The 19951-nt window shown below is 35.6% G+C and overlaps 1 protein-coding gene across 1 annotated transcript in view; it reads left to right on the top strand.

Annotated features, from left to right (window-relative positions):
- The window catches only part of RNF17 (ring finger protein 17), a 122082-nt gene that overhangs the window by 7741 nt on the left and 94390 nt on the right, over positions 1-19951 (top strand). The window contains exons 4-6 of the mRNA XM_055317208.1: positions 8507-8618; positions 9584-9664; positions 11366-11466. Coding sequence (XP_055173183.1) covers positions 8507-8618; positions 9584-9664; positions 11366-11466 — 294 coding nt within the window. The remainder of the gene's footprint in view (positions 1-8506; positions 8619-9583; positions 9665-11365; positions 11467-19951) is intronic.

Here is a 19951-nt window from a genome sequence, read left to right as displayed (position 1 = left end):
ATTTTAGTATTTGAAGCTCAGTGTATTCTGAAAGGATAATTTTAGCACCATTGATAAAATGTTATTCAGAGATCAATGTTTCTAGCCCATTGTTTATAGAACGCTCTTTATTTTATAAATTTTAAGTGTAGTTGACGTACTATTACATTATTTTCAGGTATACACCATAGTGATTCATCTTCTCTGTACGTTATGCTGTGCTCACAAGTGTAGCTACCATCTTTCACCATACACTATTACAGTATTGTTGATTATATTCCCTAATCGGTACTTCTTATTCCAGTGACTTATTATTCTGGAAGCCTATATCTCCCATTATAAAGTGCTCTTTTATAATTTATCTGTTAATGAAATGGAGAATCCAGCTCCTAAAGAAGCATTAGTTTGTCCTTAATTTAAATGAGGGAAAATGCAAGATAAAGCTGACAAGGTCATTCCAGCATAAGTTATTGGTGCTGGCTAAGAGTAAGGTGTAGCTTAAGAAAGGTATTGATTCTGGGATCCCTGGGTGGCGCAGCGGTTTGGCGCCTTTGGCCCAGGGCGTGATCCTGGAGACCCAGGATCGAATCCCACGTCGGGCTCCCAGTGCATGGAGCCTGCTTCTCCCTCTGCCTGTGTCTCTGCCTCTCTCTCTCTCTCTGTGTGTGACTATCATAAATAATAAATAAAAATTAAAAAAAAGGTATTGATTCTCAAGAGTATCATGAGCATGATGCAGTAGAGTACTTTGGAAAGAGGTGGTTTGTGAGGTGACTGGATTGATGAAAAGTGATAATTTTGGGATTCTTTTATTCATTTTTCCTTTCTTAATAGGACTTTGTATATGTATATATTAATAAAGCTCTTTTTGAATTAGTAATGCAAACTTTTTTTTTAAATTATCACAGCTAGAAACCAGCACCTGTGTTATATTTTATTGCACTTACTTATTTATATATGTCTCCTTCTGCTAGTCTATAAGCAAGCCCCTGTAAGGGCATAGACCACATTTTACTGCTTTCTACATTTCTGGTGTTAGACACAATAAATATGTAATAAGTGCTTGTTAGATGAATTACTATGATGTTTTGACATTTGCTATGGTTTTTCTGAAATCGTGTTTCAGTCCTAGGTAAATTTAAATTTAGAGTTGGCTATGGGATGGATGGCTAATAGTAAAAAAATATATAGTTTTACTTTGCAACTTAATAAGAGTTAAAGAAACTTTTGATTAATTCATTGAGGCCCTACTCAGAAGACAATTATATTTTTGTGTAGCCTTAACTTTTTAAAGCATATTTAATATAGTAATAAATTATGTGGGAGATATGGGAGACTTTCAAGGAAAAATCTCATTCGAAACCTTTCAGTTTTGTTAATGGCTCTGAGCATCTGTAAATCACCCCATTTCCTCATATCTCCTTTAATTTGCATGCTGCATGCAGACTATAATTTCCACAATATCTTCCATATCCATAATTTATCTTCCATTTCTACTACCCTATTAATTTATTCCTTTTGACTACTTCCTTAGCACTTCCCTACTCTTCCCTGCTCCATGCTTCTTCATTGCCTACCTAAATTCCAAAAAATTTTTAGATTAAAATTCAGTGGCTTTTCACATTACTGCTACAGCTTCTCTTTCCACACTTAAAACAGATGCTTAGAAACTGAAAGAATAGTTACAGTTCTGTTTAGGTAATAAGCTACTTAGCTAAAGTCTGGCAACTGGTTATTGACAGAACCAGTGGAACTCAGACTTAATTGAATGCTAATCCCTATATTTGTATTACACCAGACATTTCCTCCATAAGCTCTGTATTAAATGATTAGAATAAATCTTTAGAAATCTTTTTGGCTCCATGTAAGTCAGTCAACAGATTTGAGTACCTACAGGAGTCCAGCAGATGACTTACTGGATAAGGTACGGTTTAAACAATGAGTGGTATGAATTGTGGCAGACGAAAGAAGGTTCACCCTCTCCAAAGGAGGTTGCTCCTTTTCAGCTCCAGCCAGTTATTGCTGTATATTAAGACCAACCCAGTGTTGCCAATCTTACTTTTTATTCCCCCAAGAGAATCTAGAGGTCTGCACTTCTACGTGCAATTTTCTGCTTATTTAAATCTTACACAACTTAAACCTGATTGTGTTCTTGTCTAAATATATATAATATCTAGTGTGGTTATAAAGTGAGATTTCACTTTCATAAGTAGATGAATCCATCTGAAATACCCATTATTTTACAAATTACTCGTTTTTAAAATTTTTTCCATGTCAAGTATACTTATGTTAGAAGCTCCTGTTCCCTAATTTCAATAGAGTTTGGTGGGGTTTTTTTTTTAGAGTTTGGTTTAAAATAGTTGTTTAGGAGGTGGGGCAAGATGGCAGAAGAGTAAGGTTCCCAAGTCACCTGTCCCCACCAGCTTACCTAGATAACTTTCAAATCATCCTGAAAACCTACGAATTCGGTCTGAGATTTAAAGAGAGAACAGCTGGAATGCTACAGTGAGAAGAGTTTGCACTTCTATCAAGTACAAGTTGTTTTTGGCCACTCTGAACTAAGCAAAATGACTAGAAGGAAAAACTCCCCACAAAAAAACCAGAAACAGTCTTCTCTCCCACAGAGTTACAAAATTTGGATTACACTTCAGTGTCAGAAAGCCAATTCAGAAGCACAATTATAAAGCTACTGGTGGCTCTAGAAAAAAGCATAAAGAATTCAAGAGACTTCATGACTGTAGAATTTAGATCTAATCAGGGTGAAATTAAAAATCAATTAAATGAGATGCAATCCAAACTGGAGGTCCTAACAAGGGTTAACGAGGTAGAAGAATGAGTGAGTGACATAGAAGACAAGTTGATGGCAAGGATGGAAACTGAGGAAAAAAGAGAAAAACAAAAGATCATGAGGATAGGTTAAGGGAAATAAATGACAGCCTCAGAGGGAAAAATCTACGTCTAATTGGGGTTCCCGAGGGCGCCAAAAGGGCCAGAGGGCCAGAATATGTATTTGAACAAATAAAGCTGAGAACTTCCCTAACTTGGGAAGGGAAACAGGCATTCAGACCCAGGAGATAGAGAGTTGCACCCCTAAATCAATAAAAACCGCTCAACACCTCGGCATTTAATAGTGAAACTTGCAAATTCCAAAGATAAAGAGAAGATCCTTAAAGCAGCAAGAGACAAGAAATCCATAACCTTTATGGGGAGAAGCATTAGAATAACAGCAGACCTCTCCACAGAGACCTGGCAGGCCAGAAAGGGCTGGCAGGATATATTCAGGGTACTAAATGAGAAGAACATGCAGCCAAGAATACTTCATCCAGCAAGGCTCTCATTCAGAATAGAAGGAGAGATAAAGAGCTTCCAAGATAGGCAGAAACGGAAAGAATATGTGACCTCCAAACCACCTCTACAAGAAATATTAAGGGGGACCCTGTAAAAGAAAGAGGAAGTCCAAGGAAACAATCCACAAAAACAGGGACTGAATAGGTATCATGATGACACTAAATTCATATCTTTCAATAGTAGCTCTGAACGTGAATGGGCTTAATGACCCCATCAAAAGGTGCAGGGTTTCAGACTGGATAAAAAAATAAGACCCATCTATTTGCTGTTTACAAGAGACCCATTTTAGACATAAGGACACCTACAGCCTGAATATAAAAGGTTGGAGAACTATTTACCATTCAAATGGTCCTCAAAAGAAAGCAGGGGTAGCCATCCTTATATCAGATAAATTAAAGTTTATCCCAAAGACTATATATAGTAAGAGATGAAGAGGGACACTATATCATACTTAAAGGATCTATCCAACAAGAGGACCTAACAATCATGAATATTTATGCCCTGAATGTGGGAGCTGCCAAGTATATCAATCAATTAATAACCAAAGTTAAGACATACTTGGATAATAATACACTTATACTTGGTGACTTGAATATAGTGCTTTCTACAATTGACAGGTCTTCTAAGCACAACATCTCCAAGGAAACAAGAGCTTTAAATGATACACTGGACCAGATGGATTTCACAGATATTTACATAACTTTACATCCAAACACAACTGAATACACATTCTTCTTAAGTGCACTTGGAACTTTCTCCAAATAGACCTCATACTGGGTCACAAATCAGGTCTTAACTGATACCAAAAGATTGGGATCATCCCCTGCATATTTTCAGACCATAATGCTTTGAAACTAGAACTAAATCACAAGAAGTTTGGAAGGATTTCAAACACATGGAGGTTAAGGACCATCCTGCTAAAAGATGAAAGGGTCAACCAGGAAATTAGGGAAGAAATAAAAAGATTCATGGAAACGAATGAGAATGAAGATACAACCATTCAAAATCTTTGGGATACAGCAAAAGCAGTCCTGAGGGGGAAATACATCGCAATACAAGCATCCATCCAAAAACTGGAAAGAACTCAAATACAAAAGCTAACCTTGCACCTAAAGGAGCTGGAGAAAAAACAGCAAATAGATCCTACATCCAGCAGAAGAAGAGAATTTTAGAGCAGAACTCAATGAATTAGAGACCAGAGGAACTGTTGAACAGATTAACAAAACCAGGAGTTGGTTCTTTGAAAGAATTAATAAGATAGGTAAACCATTAGCCAGCCTTATTAAAAATAAGAGAGAAAAGACTCAGATTAATAAAATCATGAATGAGAAAGGAGAGATCGCCGCCAACACCAAGGAAATACAAATGATTTTCAAAACTTATTATGAGCAGCTGTATGCCAATAAGTTAGGCAATCTAGAAGAATTGGATGCATTTCTGGAAAACCACAAATTACCAAAACTGGAACAGGAAGAAATAGAAAACCTGAACAGGCCGATAACCAGGGAGGAAATTGAAGCAGTCATCAAAAACCTCTCAAGACACAAAAGTCCAAGGCTAGATGGCTTCCCAGAGGAATTCTATCAAATGTTTAAAGAAGAAACCATACCTATTCTACTAAAGCTGTTCGGAAAGATAGAAAGAGATGGAGTACTTCCAAACTTGTTCTATGAGGCCAGCATCACCTTAATTCCAAAACCAGACAAAGACCCCACCAAAAAGGAGAATTACAGACCAATATCCCTGATGAACACAGATGCAAATATTCTCAACAAGATACTAGCCAATAGGACCCAACAGTACATTAAGAAGATTATTCACCATGACCAAGTGGGATTTATCCCCGGGATGGAAGGCTGGTTCAACACTCATAAAACAATCAATGTGATTGATCATATCAGCAAGAGAAAAACCAAGAACCATATGATCCTCTCAATAGATGCAGAGAAAGCACTTGACAAAATACAGCATCCATTCCTGATCAAAACTCTTGAGTGTGTAGGGATAGAGGGAACATTCCTCAGCATCTTAAAAGCCATCTACGAAAAGCCCACAGCAAATATCATTCTCAATGGGGAAGCACTGGGAGCCTTTCCCCTAAGATCAGGAACAAGACAAGGATGTCCACTCTCACCACTGCTATTCAGCATAGTACTGGAAGTCCTAGCCTCAGCAATCAGGCAACAAAAAGAAATAAAAGGCATTCAAATTGGCAAAGAAGAAGTCAAACTCTCCCTCTTTGCAGATGACATGATACTGTACAAAGAAAACCCAAAGGACTCCACCCCAAGATTGCTAGAACTCATACAGCAATTTGGCAGTGTGGCAGGATACAAAATCAATGCCCAGAAATAGTGGCATTTCTATACACTAACAATGAGACTGAAGAAAGAGAAATTAAGGAGTCAATCCCATTTACAATTGCACCCAAAAGCATAAGATACCTAGGAATAAACCTAACCAAAGAGGTAAAGGATCTATACCCTAAAAACTATAGAACACTTCTGAAAGAAATTGAGGAAGGCACAAAGAGATGGAAAAATATTCCATGCTCATGGATTGGAAGAATTAATATTGTGAAAATGTCCATGCTACCCAGGGCAATTTACACATTTAATGCAATCCCTATCAAAATGCCATGGACTTTCTTCAGAGGGTTGGAACAAACCATCTTAAGATTTGTGTGGAATCAGAAAAGACCCCGAATAGCCAGGGGAATTTTAAAAAAGAAAACCATAGCTGGGGGCATCACAATGCCAGATTTCAGGTTGTCCTACAAAGCTGTGGTCATCAAGACAGTGTGGTACTGGCACAAAAACAGACACATAGATCAATGGAACAGAATAGAGAATCCAGAAGTGGACCCTCAACTGTATGGTCAACAAATATTCAACAAAGCAGTAAAGTCTGTCCACTGGAAAAAAAAAGACAGTCTTTTCAATAAATGGTGCGGGGAAAATTGGACATCCACATGGCAGAAGAATGAAACTGGACCATTCTCTTATACCATACACAAAGATAAACTCAAAATGGATGAAAGATCTAAATGTGAGACAAGAATCCATCAAAATCCTAGAGGAGAAGAAAGGTAACAGCCTGTTTGAACTTGGCCACAGCAGCTTCTTGCAAGATATATCCATGAAGGCAAGAGAAACAAAAGCAAAAATGAATTATTGGGACTTCATCAAGATAAGAAGCTTCTGCACAGCAAAATAAATAGTCAACAAAACTAAAAGACAACCTATAGAATGGGAGATGATATTTGCAAATGACCTATTAGATAAAGGGCTAGTATCCAAGATGTATAAAGAACTTATTAAACTCAACACCCAAGAAACAAACAGTCCAATCATGAAATGGGCAAAAGACAGGAACAGAAATTTCACAGAGGAAGACATGGCCAACAAGCACATGAGAAAATGCTCCGCATCACTGGCCATCAGGGAAATACAAATCAAAACCACAATGAGATACCACCTCCCACCAGTGAGAATGGGGAAAATCAACAAGACCGGAAACAACAAATGTTGGAGAGGATGCGGAGAAAGGGGAACCCTCTTGCACTGTTGGTGGAATGTGAACTGGTGCAGCCACTCTGGAGAACTGTGTGGAGGTTCCTCAAAGAGTTAAAAATAGATCTGCCCTACAACCCAGCAATTGCACTGCTGGGGATTTACCCCAAAGATTCAGATGCAGTGAAACGCTGGGACACCTGCACCCCAATGTTTATAGCAGCCATGTCCACAGTAGCCAAACTGTGGAAGGAGCCTCGGTGTCCATCGAAAGATGAATGGATAAAGAAGATGTGGTATGTGTATACAATGCAATATTACTCAGCCATTAGAAACAACAAATACCCACTGTTTGCTTCAACGTGGAGGGTCCTGGAGGGTATTATGCTGAGTGAAATAAGTCAGTCGGAAAAGGACAAACATTATATGATCTCATTCATTTGGGGAATATAAAAATTAGTGAAAGGGAATGAAGGGAAAGGAGAAAAAATGAGTGAAAATATCAGTGAGGGTGACAAAACATGAAAGACACCTAACTCTAGGAAATGAACAAGGGGTGGGGGGAGTGGGTGGGGGGGTTGGGGTGACTGGGTGATGGACAATGAGGAAGGCTCTTGGCTGGATGAGCACTGGGTGTTATAGTATATGTTGGCAAATTGAACTCCAATAAAAAAATTTAAAATAGTTGTTTATGTGTCAAGGGATAAGTCTGTTTTAAAATAATATATTTTCTTCCTGATTTAATATTTGGAATAGGAATTGAATAATGGACTCCTAAGGGCTTATGCATTGACATGTTTTCAAGAACACGAATATTCATGTTCCAAAGGAATTGAACGTTTAAAAATTTAACTTGTCAGTTTTCTTTTTCTCTATAAAGGTAACATGGGACCTGAGTGGCTCAGTGGTTGAGTGTCTGCCTTTGGCTCAGGGCATGATCCGGGATTCTGGGATTGAGTCCCACGTGGGGCTTCCCACAGGGAGCCTACTTCTCCCCCTGCCTATGTCTCTGCCTCTCTCCATGTGTCTCTCATGAATAAATAAAACCTTTAAAAAACAAAAAGGTAGCATTCAAACATCATAGTTCCTTTTATAAACTCTTACAGGCTTATGATTAACTTATTCAGCAAACACTTATTAAGAGCTTACTGTTAGCCAATATGGGGATATAAAAATAGGCAAAAACTCTAGCATGGGTAGGTAAGAAATAAAACTAATTTTTTTCTTTGCAAGTTAACTTTCCTAGTAAGTTCATTACCTTTTTGTAAATTATCCAGGCCTATGAGCACATTTTTTAAAATAGCTGGCATTTGTGTGTAAGTAATTGAGCTTAAAGACAGTTCGGTGACTGTCAACATCTCTACCAAAAAATATCAATCGGGTAAGGAGAGGTAATGAGATTAAAGACAATTTATACTGTGGGATAAATTTTTATTTATTTTTAGGGATTTGCTAAGAAGCTGAATTTGTGGTAAAATAAATTTATATGGCAGTATATTTAGCCATAGTTTCCCTCTCATTGCATTCATAGATGACTGAGAACCCACTATACATGTATGTTACTATATGTCATCACAGGAATTATTTTTGATAGAGTAAAAATCAGAATAGAAGGTTAAAACTTATATTAATGTGGTATTTAAAATAATGTACTTGACACTTTTCAGGACAAAGAATTGCTCTCAGGACTTTAAAAAGACTTCTGATCAGCTAACTATTGGTTTAGAACATGCAACATCCACACATGGAACTATTTTGAACTCATCATCTATAATGGCGGTATGAAAAATGTTATTCATGAAGTAAGGTGAAACCAAACATTTTTACTTGTGTCTTGTAGCTTAACTCTTCTCTCCTCTCCTCTCATGGTCCCTATAACTGTAGTTTTTTTTTTTTTTTTGGAAGCATAAAGGTAAGAGGTAGACCTACACTCTTTATTTGAATCTCTTGTTTTCTAAATATGCGAATAATCCTTATTTCTTCCTAAGGCAGCCCATTTTCCCTTTGACCAACTGTGTTAGTGTTCTTAACATTTAATCATACGTAGCTTCTTCCCTTTAGGAAGGGAAACTTAGGAAACTTCCCTGAACCTAGTTATTGAATCTAGATTATGTGAAACTTGTGTGAAGTACAAGTTTCTAAATTCTGAATGCAATTTTCCCATTTTAATCGCAGCCAAAAGGCCTAATGACATTCACTGTGAGGATGATGATGTTATTGTTGGAAGATTGAATTTTACCTGTTACTATAACTTTAAATAATGTATTATTTTAAGATTAGAAATAGAACAAATTCCAAAATGCTGTTATTAAAGAGACTTTTAGTGAGCTAAGGGAGAAGGGAGAAAGTGCTTAATCTTGCTTTTACTTCAAATTTAAATTTTAACATAGCCAAATTATAATCTTCTTTTAAAACTTAAATTTTACATGTATGTGCATTTACTCCCATGATAAATTTTTCAAGATAGTTTTAAGTTGGAAAATGGTTATACAGAACATTCTATTTTTTCTAAAAGACCTCTTAAAAAATCTGGAATACTATAATCTATAATCAAAACTCTAAAGTGTTAATGGTTTTTAATTTCTTGATAAATAGAACTAAGTGTCATTTTTGTTTTCAGACTTCTGTGGTGGTCTGTGTTACTTTTGTAGTCAAAATTGTAGCTTGATATTTTTGCAACTGATGTATGTAAGCATCTATTTTTATGTTTTATGTTTGTATGTGGACTCTCTTCCCCTTCTTAGGAAACTAAAACTGCAGAAGAAATTGATGAAGCGTTGAAGATAGCAGGCTATAATTTTGAACAATTAAATGTTGCTGTAAAAGTAAGCATTTTAAATGACTCAATTCTATAGTAAATTAAGGCATGTTCTTTTTAAATGTGCATATTTAGATGTATATCACTGAAGTTAGAGTTTAGCACTAGGTTATTGAGCATGATAATCCAATGACAGAGAAACATACAAAAGAATGGAAAACTCCTATAGCCTGCTAGGATTGGTCTTGCAGCATTGTTTTGCTAGCAGCCTACTGAAATTGGAGCACTAGTAAAGAACCATGATTTTTTTCTTTCTGTGAGCTGAATTTTGTTTGGAAGTATCGCAGATCATCTTTCTAACAGTGCTCATTATTTGGCTGTATACCCTTACACAAAGAATCTTACTTTCTTTCTTCCTTTAGTTCATCTCCCAAAAGAGAGACTCATTTAGTGACAAAGAACAACCTCCTAAGCACCCAGCAACAACAAATTTACAACAAAGGCAATCAAAAGATTATAGCTGACATAGGAGTTAAGACCCCAACATATGAATTTGGGAGAGGGGTGGACAAAATACAACCCATAACAGTCTGTTCTCTAACCCTTCCCCCACCCCCGCCAGATTCATGTCCTTTTTTTTTATTGTGTTTATTTATTTATTTTTTATTGGAGTTCAATTTGCCAGCATATAGCATAACACCCAGTGCTCATCCCATCAAGTACCCCCCTCAGTGCCTGCCACCCAGTCACCCCCACCCCCCGCCCACCTCCCCTTCCATCACCCCTTGTTCGTTTCCAAGAGTTAGGAGTCTTTCATGTTCTGTTTCCCTTTCTGATATTTCCCACTCATTTTTTCCCCTCCCCTTTATTCCCTTTCACTATTTTTCATATTCCCCAAATGAATGAGACCATACAATGCCTGTCCTTCTCCGATTGACTTATTTCACTCAGCATAATACCCTCTAGTTCCATCCACGTTGAAGCAAATGGTGGGTATTTGTCATTTCTAATGGCTGAGTAATATTCCATTGTATACATATGCCACATCTTCTTTACCCATTCATGTCCTTCTTATATGCAAAATACATTCACCCCATCCCAACCTAGTCTTAAATCTATTCCAGCATCAACTGTAAGTCCAAAAATCTCATCTAAGTATCTTCTGTATATCAGGTATGGCTGAGACTCAGGGTATGATCTATTTTGGGACAAAATTCCTCTCCAGCCCTGAACCTGTGAAACTAGATAATCTGTTTCTAAAATACATTGATTGGATAGGTATAGGATAGACATTCCTATTCTAAAAGGGAGAAGATGGAAGGAAAAAAGGGTCACAGATCTCAAGCAACAGTTCTTTGTCATAAAATGCAAAGATGTGGAATAGTTAACATTTTAATTCAAGTATGTTTAATATTACATATTAAGGTTTTTTTTCAATTAAGGAATACAGCCAGAGAGAAATTCAGCTCTCCAGAATGACTCTTCTTGTAATGATAAAAAGAAATAAGTTTAGAAGACTTAGTGGACTTTCTAGGCCTTTTCGCCAGTTTATCAGTGCACAGTGCCAACAAAGATGTGATCTTCCTGACAAATACTGTGATTTAATGTTGAACCTTGTAACTTTATTCCATTTTTATCACCTAATCTCCTTTTGTGTGGTTACTTTGAAAATTCCAAAAAGTACCTTTTACTTTTAAAATCATTTGGACAGTACAATTTCTATAAAATAAAAATACCAATTTAGATCTTTGTATTATGTTCTTTCCAGATGCTTGAACACATACACAACCAAACAAAAGAGGAAACGGTCAGTCTTATAGAGGTTCTGGAGAAACAATTTGATCAGCTTTTTACTTCTCTTGATTCCAGGTAATAAAAATACAGACTCAGTGAAACTGAAGTTTTTAACATGAACTTGTCACTTTGTTTCTTTGTGTAGATTGAGTACTAAGTAGCTTTTAAATAAGTTTGGAAAGTAATGGGTAATCCCCACAGACTGATGTCTACAACTTGAAAATGAAGAACAATTTGTACATTTTCAAAAAATTTTGGCTATTTGCCATCTGGTCCTATAGCTAACTGTTATTTAAGCTTCTTTCCTAAACAGCACAGAAAAATTATTTTCAAAATCTGCATGTTGTAGAATTTTGCTTACTTGGGAAAATGCAAACGTGCTTTTTCTTACACATCATTCCATCATTTTTTCATGTGTTTAATTTGCATCAAAGCAAATAATACTCTAATACTTTCTAACACTCATTTCTAAACAAATACCACATAATTGCATATATATCACCTTAAAATTATTTGATATATTTGATCTTTAATAATTTTTAATTGTATTTTCAATTCAAGAAACATCATAAAAGTTTTGACATGACAAAAGCAATATATTTAGTAGTGGTAACTTGTCCATTTGACTCTTAGTTCTTTTTCTTTTAATCCCATTAGGATTCTGCCAGTGAATTGGTTGATACTCTTTATCTTCCATATTGATACCATCTCACATATGGTCTTTAATTATAACGCTTAAGTTAAAAGTTATGTGCATGCATTTTAAACATTTTTTATAGCAGTAAAATATGCATAACAAAAATTATTTTAAGTGTCCAGCGTAGTGGCATATGATAATTTTATGTTTAACTTTTTGAGGGAGCACCAAAGTTTTCTACTGTAGCTCTACATTTTACATTCTCACCAGTAGTGCATGCATATCCTTACCAACGTTTCCTGGAGTTTTTATATAATCCTGTCCTAATGGGTATGATAGAATCTTGTGATTTTGATTTGTGTTTTCTTTTATGTTGAATATTTTTTCATGTGCTTATTTATTGCTTATTTACATATCCTCTTTGAAGAAAAGTCTTTTCAAGTCCTTTGGATTGAATTATTTATTTTATTCTGGGATTGGAGTTCTTTATATGTTAATGGATATTAATCCTTTATCAAATGTGTCATTTTCAGATATTTTCTCCCTTTCTGTGGGTGCCTTTTCACACTTTTGATAGCATTCTTTGATCCATAAGTTATTGATAAAGCTCTGTTTATTTTTTCTTTTGTCTGTGCTTTTGGTATCCTTGTCAAGAAATCATTACTGAATCTAATATTATGAAGCTTTTCCCCCTATTTTTTCTTCTAAGAGTTTTACAGTTTTAGCACTTACACTTAGGTCTTTGATTAATTTTGAGTTAATTTTTGTATGTCATGAGAGAAGGGTCCAATTTCATTCTTTCCCATAGGGATGTCCAATTTTCTCAGTACCGTTTGATGAAAAGATGGTCTTTTCTCAATGGAAAGGTCTTGGCATGATTGTCCATACTCAGTTAACCACCTAAGTGAAGGTTTTTCTCTGGGATCTCAATTGTATTCTGTTGATCTATAGATCTGTCTCCTTAAAGTTTTAAACATATAAGATCATGTCATCTGCAAAAATAAATAATATTACTTCTTTTCAAAAAATAAAAAAAAAATAAAATAAATATTCTTTTCAATTTGGATGTCATTTATTTCTTTTTCTTTCCTAATTACTCTGGCTAGAACTTAGAATTGTATGTTAAATAGCAATGGCAAAAGCACACATCCTGATCTTGTCTCTGGTCTTAGTGAAGACCTAACAGCTTTTCCTCTACCTAGTGTACTGTTAGCTGTGGGTTTTTCACATGTGGCCTTTGTGTTGATAGAGTTTCCCTAAATTCCTAGTACATTGAGTGTTTTTATAATGAAAGGGTATTGAAATATGTCAGATCTTTTTTTCTGCGTTGATTGAGGGCATCATGTAGGGACTTTTACTTCTTTCTGCTGTGGTATATAACATTAATTGATTTTAATGTGTTGAATCATCCTTGCATTCTAGGAATAAATCCCACTTGGTCATTATGTATTATCCTTTTAATATGCTGCTGAATTTGATTTGCTAATCTTCTGTTGAGGATTTTGTATTGATACTCATAAGAGATACTTATTTGTAGTTATCTTGTAGTGTCTTCATATGGCTTTCGTAATGCTGGCTTCATAGAATGAGTTAGGAAGTATTCCCAACCTTCAGTTTTTTAAAAAGATTTCAGGAAAGTCACCATTAACTCTTCATTAAAGTTTTGGTAGAATTAATGAGTGAAGCCATCTGGCCTAGGGCTTTTCTTTTTTGGGAGGTTTTTGATTGCTGATATAATCACCTCGTTATTGATCTGTTCAGATTTTCTGTGTCTTCCTTACTCAGTCTTGGTAGGTAGTGTGTTTCTATGAATTTGTCCATTTCATCTAGGTTATCCAATTTCTTGGCGTACAATTGTCCATAGTACTCTCTTCTAATCCTCTTCACTTCTGTAAAATCGATCATCATGTGCCTACTTTCTTCCTGGTTTTAAGGAAGAAAGTCATTTCTTCTCTTTTTGTTAGTGTAAATAATTCTCAGTTTTGATTAATTCAAAGAACTAACCTTTTAGAAGCCAACTATAAGAAAAAAATTGGAAAGGCTACAAATACATGGAGATTAAACAACATGCTATTAAACAACCAGGAAATCAAAGAGGAAATAAAACAATATATGGAAACAAATGAAAATTAATACACAGTGCTCTAAAACCTTTGGAATGTAGCAAAAGCAAGTCCTCAGAGGGAAGTATATAGTAATACAGACCTACCTCAAGAAGTAAAAAAAATCTCAGGGTGCCCAGCTGGCTCAGTCATTGGAGCATGCAACTCTTGATCTTGAGGTTCTAAGTTCAAACCTCACATTGGGTATAGAGATTACATAAATATAATATCTTTTTAAAAAACAAGAATTTGAGAACTGAGAAAAATCTCAAACTAACCTTTTTTTATTCTAGAAGTCATTTATTGAAAAGATTTTATTTATTTTATTTATTATGTACTGTTGGATCCTGTTAGCTAATATCTTGGTGAGAATTTTTGCATCCATGTTCATCAGGGATATTGATCTATGATTCTCCTTTTTGTTGGAGTCTTTATCTGGTATTGGGATCAAGGTAATGCTGGCCTCATAGAATGATTTTGGAAAATTTCCTTCCATTTCTATTTTTTGATACAGTTTCATAAAAAAAAGTTTCATAAGAGAAAGAATACCTAAAAATAGGTATTATTTAAATTTTTTGTAGAATTCTATGTGGAAGCCATTTGGCCTTGGACTCTTGTTATTGGGAGATTTTTGATAACTGCTTCAATTTCTTTGCTGGTTATGGATCTGTTTAGGTTTTCTGTTTCTTCCTGTTTCAGTTTTGGTAGTTGAAGTGGTTCTAGGAATGTATTCATTTCTTCCAGATTGCCTCACTTGTTAGCATATACCTGCTCATAATACTCTTACAATTTTATTTCTGTGGTATTCATTGAGATCTCTCCTCTTTCATTGGTGATTTTGTTTGAGTCCTTTCTCTTTTTGTTGAGTCTGGCTAGGGGTTTATTGATCTTAATTCAAAGAACCAGCTCCTAGGTGATTTATCTGTTTTACTGTTTTTTTTTGTTTGTTTCTTTTTCATTGATTTCTGCTCTAATCTTTATTATTTCCCTTCTGCTGGATTTAGGCTTTATTTACTATTCCTTTTACAGCTTTTTTAGATGTAATACTAGGTTGTATATTTGAGACTTTTCTTGTTTCTTGAGAAAGGCCTGTATTGCAATATACTTCCCTCTTAGGATCTCCTTTGCTGCATCCCAAAGGTTCTGAACTATCATGTTTTCATTTGCATTTGCTTCCATGTATTTTTTAAATTCTTCATTAATTTCCTGCTTGACCCATTCATTCTTTAGTAAGATGCTCTTTAACCTCCATGTGTTTGTGGTCCTTCCAAATTTTTTCTTGTAGTTGAATTCAAGTTTTAAAGCATTATGGTCTTAAAATATGCATGGTATAATCTAAGTCTTTTTGTACTGGTTAAGACCTGATTTATGACCCAGTACATGATCTCTTATGGAGAATGTTCTGTGTATGCTTGAGAAGAATGTATATTGTGATGCTGTAGGATGAAATGCTCTGAATATACCTGTGAAGACCATCTAGTTCAGTGTGTCATTCAAAAGCCTTGTTTCCTTCTGGATCTTCTGCTTAGATGATCTGTTCATTCCTATGAGTGGGGTGTTAAAGTCCCCTACTATTAGTGTATTATTATCAATTAGTTTGTTTAATTTTGTTATTGGTTTATATATTTAGCTGTTCCCAAGTTAGGAGCATAAATATAGTGTCTTTCATCTCTTGTTACAGTCTTCTGTTTAAAATCTAGTTTGTCTGACAAGGATGGCCATGCCAGCTTTCTTTTAATGTCCATTGGCATGATAAATGGTTCTCTACCCCCTCACTTTCAATCTAGAGGTGTCTTTGGGTCTAAAATGAGTCTCTTGTAAATGCCCCATATTGCTGGGTCTTGTTTTTTTAGTCTATTCTGATACCTTCTATCATTTGGTAGGAGCATTTAGTCCATTTACATTCCAAGTAATTACTGAAGGATGAATTTAGTGCCATTTGATCAGCAACCTGTAAAGTTGCTGTTCCTGTATATTGTCTCTGTTCCTTTTTGGTCTTTGTTACTTTTGGGCTCTCTCTTCACTCAAAGGATCACCTTTAATATTTCTTGCAGGGCTGGTTTAGTGTTCAGAAATTCCTTTTAATTTTTGTTTGTCTGGAACTTTTTATCTCTCCTCTATAGTCTGAATGACAGCATTGCTGAATAAAGTATTCTTGGCTGTATATTTTCCCATTTATCATATTGAATATATCATGCCAGTCCTTTCTGGCCTGCTAGGTGTCTGTGAGCAGATCTGCTGATAGTCTTATGTGTCTACCATTATAGGTTAAGGACCTCTTGTCCCGAGCTGCTTTCAGGATTTTCTCTTTATCTGTGAAATTTGCAAGCTTCATTAATTCTGTGTTGAGGTGTTGACCTATTTTTATTGGTTTGAGGAGGGTCTGTGCCTCCTGGACTTGAATGCCTGTTTCCTTCCCTAGATTAGGGAAGTTCTCAGCTATAATTTGTTCAAATAAACCTCTTTTCCTTGTCCCTCTTCATCTTCTGCGACCCCCATTATCCAGCTATTTTATATTATGAAATTGCTGAGTTCAGTAAGTCACCATTCATAATCCAGTAGTTTTCTTTCTCTCTTCTTTTCAGCTTCTTTATTTTCCATAATTTTATATTCTATATCATTGACTCTCTTCTGCCTCATTTATCCTTGTTTTTAGAACTTCTGTTTGGGACTCCGTCTTGGTAATACCATTTTAAACTTCAGCCTGACTTGATTTTTGTCCTTTTATTTCTATAATAAGGAATTCTTTAGTGTGTTCTATGCTTTTTTTCAAGGTTACTAGTATCTTTATAATCGTTGTTTTAAGTCCTGGTTCAGATGTCTAACTTACATCCATATTGATTAAATCCCTGGAAGTGAATATGCATCCTATTCTTTGTTTTGGGGTGAATTTCTCCATGTCATCATTTTGTCCAGAGAAGAATAGAAGAAAGAAAAGATGACAATTAAAAAAAAAAAAAAAAAACAGAAACAAAACCATACAAATCAAGGAAAAAAAAAAAAAAAGGAACCAAACCAACAAACATTAAAACTAGATCCTGGATGTGTTTTGTTGGATCCTGCTTGTTAAATGAAAATAAGAAAATAAGAGAGAAAAACTATTTTTTAAACGTGTGTGTATGTATATATAATAAAATACAATGGAAAGGAACAATTTAAAAAATACGTATAGCATATATATAAAAATTTTTAAATAGTAAGAGAAATTGAAAAAATAACTCAAAAAATAATAATGAAAAACTTAAGAATAAAAAAAATACCATGAATGCTATATACTTCTCCCAGAGCTGAAGTTTTACAGCCCTCTATGATCAGTAAACTTGGTGCAGGCCAGTTGTTCCTGCTGGTATTCTGGAGGGACCTATGCACTGATTCTCAGGTGCCCTCACCCTGGTGGATATGCTCCTCCCTTGCCAGGGGGCCTGGCTTAGTGTATGTAAGTGGCTCCGGATTCCCCTGAGTAATGCTGTTTCATTCCCTGAAGGCTTTCTGCACTGATGGGAGGGACAAAAATGGCAGTGCCCCAATCTCTAGCCCTGGAGCTGAACATTCATGCCCTTTACTCTTCAGTGAGCTGTCATTGAAAAGCACTCAGTTACTCTTGCCTCCCTGGTTTCCATCAGATCTCTGTGTTCACCCAGACTATGAGCATTTTTATCTCAGGCACTTGAGTTTCAAAACTCAAATTTTACAGACACCTGTGCCACAGACTCATGGTGTTCCTCCTGGTGAGGTAAAGGAGGGTTCCTGCCACGCTTCTGCCTTTTGCTGGACCCCTGCCAGGAAACTGGTTACAAGACTGTGCAGTAGTTTGCAGTTTATGGTAACAGAGAACAGAAATCCAGCACCTAGACTCACCTTTTCAAAACCAGCTTTCATGCTCCTATGCCTGCAAATTCTGCACACTCAGACACCCCGATTCTTTTTGTAACCCAAGGGATCCTGAGATAATGCTATTCCACCTGGGATTCTGTCTCACCTGAGCACTTTTAAGCCAGCGATGTACATAGCAGACTTCTGAAAGTTACATTTTGTGCTCTGCTGCTTTTAATACTTTGCAGTAGCCTCCTTAAGCATGCTCCCTCCCCTCTGCCATATCCTCCAGTATAACACCCCATATTCAAGTCTCTGCACCTCTTACCTTCCAAAAAGTGGTTGCTTTTCTTTTTTCTCTTTGTAGAATTGCAGCATTTCTTTTCTCAGATCTCTGATTTCATAGGTATTCAGAAGGATTTGATAACTGTCTAGCTGTGTTTGAGAGAGTAGAGATACTTAGGGCCCCCTACTCCTCCACTGTCTTAAGTCCTCTCCCATGTCAATTTTTAAAATTTTTGCTTTTCATTTGCTTCAATATATTTTCCTAGTGATTTTTTTTGTTTGACACACCCATTTGTGTTTAGGAGTATGTTATTGAATTTCTACATATTTGTGAATTTTCCAGTTTCCTTCTGTTAATGTTTTCTAGTTTCTTTCCATTGTGACCAGAAAAGATATTTTATAAGCTTTCAGTTTTTTAAAATTTAGGTTTTAAAAGACGTGGTTTTTGACATATGATCTAACCTGGTGAGTGTTCCTTATATGCTTGAGGAAAATGTGTATTCTCAGTTGTTGGGTGGATTTTTCTCTTTATGTCTGTTAGGTACAATTGATCTGTAATGTTGTTTAGTCTATTTTTTTATTGATATTCTATATGGTTTTTCTATCTGTTATTGGAAGTAGGAAGTAGGATATTGAAGTCTCCACCTACTATTGTAGTGCGTTTCTCCCTTTAATTGTATATTTTTGGTGTTCTCTCAATAGGTAATTTTTTTCTCTTGTAACAGTTTTTGACTTAAAGTGTATTTCATCTAATATTAGTATAGTTCTCTTTTGATTACTGTTGGCACAGGATGTATTTTTCCATCTTTTCACTTTCATTCTATATATATCTGTATATCTAATGTGAGTATCTTATAAACCCTAAATATATGTTGTCATTTTTTGAACTCTAGTCCTCGACTCTGTGCCTTTTGATTCTGAAGTTTAATCCATTTAGTTTTAAAGTAATTGTCAATAATGAAGGACTTTTGTCATATTGTTTTCACTATGTTATAGGACTTTTTTATCATTTGGTTCCTCTATTACTACCTTCTGTTCACTTTTTTGTAGTGACATCTTTTAACTCCCTTCTGATTTCTTTTTTTGCATATTCTGTAGTTTCTTTATGATTATCATGGGTGGATTTTTAGGGGGATTACATATATTAAGTTATACCAGTCTATTTTGAATTGATACCAACTTAACTGAATTGCATGTAAAAACTCCTTTTTATCTCCTCCTCCTCTGTTTTGTTTTCACAATTACATCTTTTTTATTTATTTATTTATTCATGATAGTCACACAGAGAGAGAGAGAGAGGCAGAGACATAGGCAGAGGGAGAAGCAGGCTCCATGCACCGGGAGCCCGACGTGGGATTCGATCCCGGGTCTCCAGGATTGCGCCCTGGGCCAAAGGCAGGCGCCAAACCGCTGCGCCGTCCAGGGATCCCCCATTAACATAGATTTAAAGTCATTTTATGTATTTGTCTTCTAAATCCTGTAGAAAATAAAAAGTGGAGTTATAAACCAAAATTACAATAATACTAGATTTTATATTTGCCCGTGTATTTACCTTTACCAAGTACAAGTTACTTTTTCTCCTTTCATTTAACCTGAAGGACTTTGTTTAGCATTTCTTAAAGGACAGATATATTGATTATGAACTCCCTCAGCTTTTCTTTAAGTTTTCCCTTATTGTTTGATGAACAGTTTTGGTAATTTTAAAAGTCTCAGTTGGCAGGTT

Source organism: Nyctereutes procyonoides, unplaced genomic scaffold, assembly GCF_905146905.1.
Source record: "Nyctereutes procyonoides isolate TBG_1078 unplaced genomic scaffold, NYPRO_anot_genome, whole genome shotgun sequence".
Lineage (NCBI taxonomy): Eukaryota > Metazoa > Chordata > Mammalia > Carnivora > Canidae > Nyctereutes > Nyctereutes procyonoides.
This window is presented reverse-complemented; position numbering and strand designations above follow the sequence as displayed.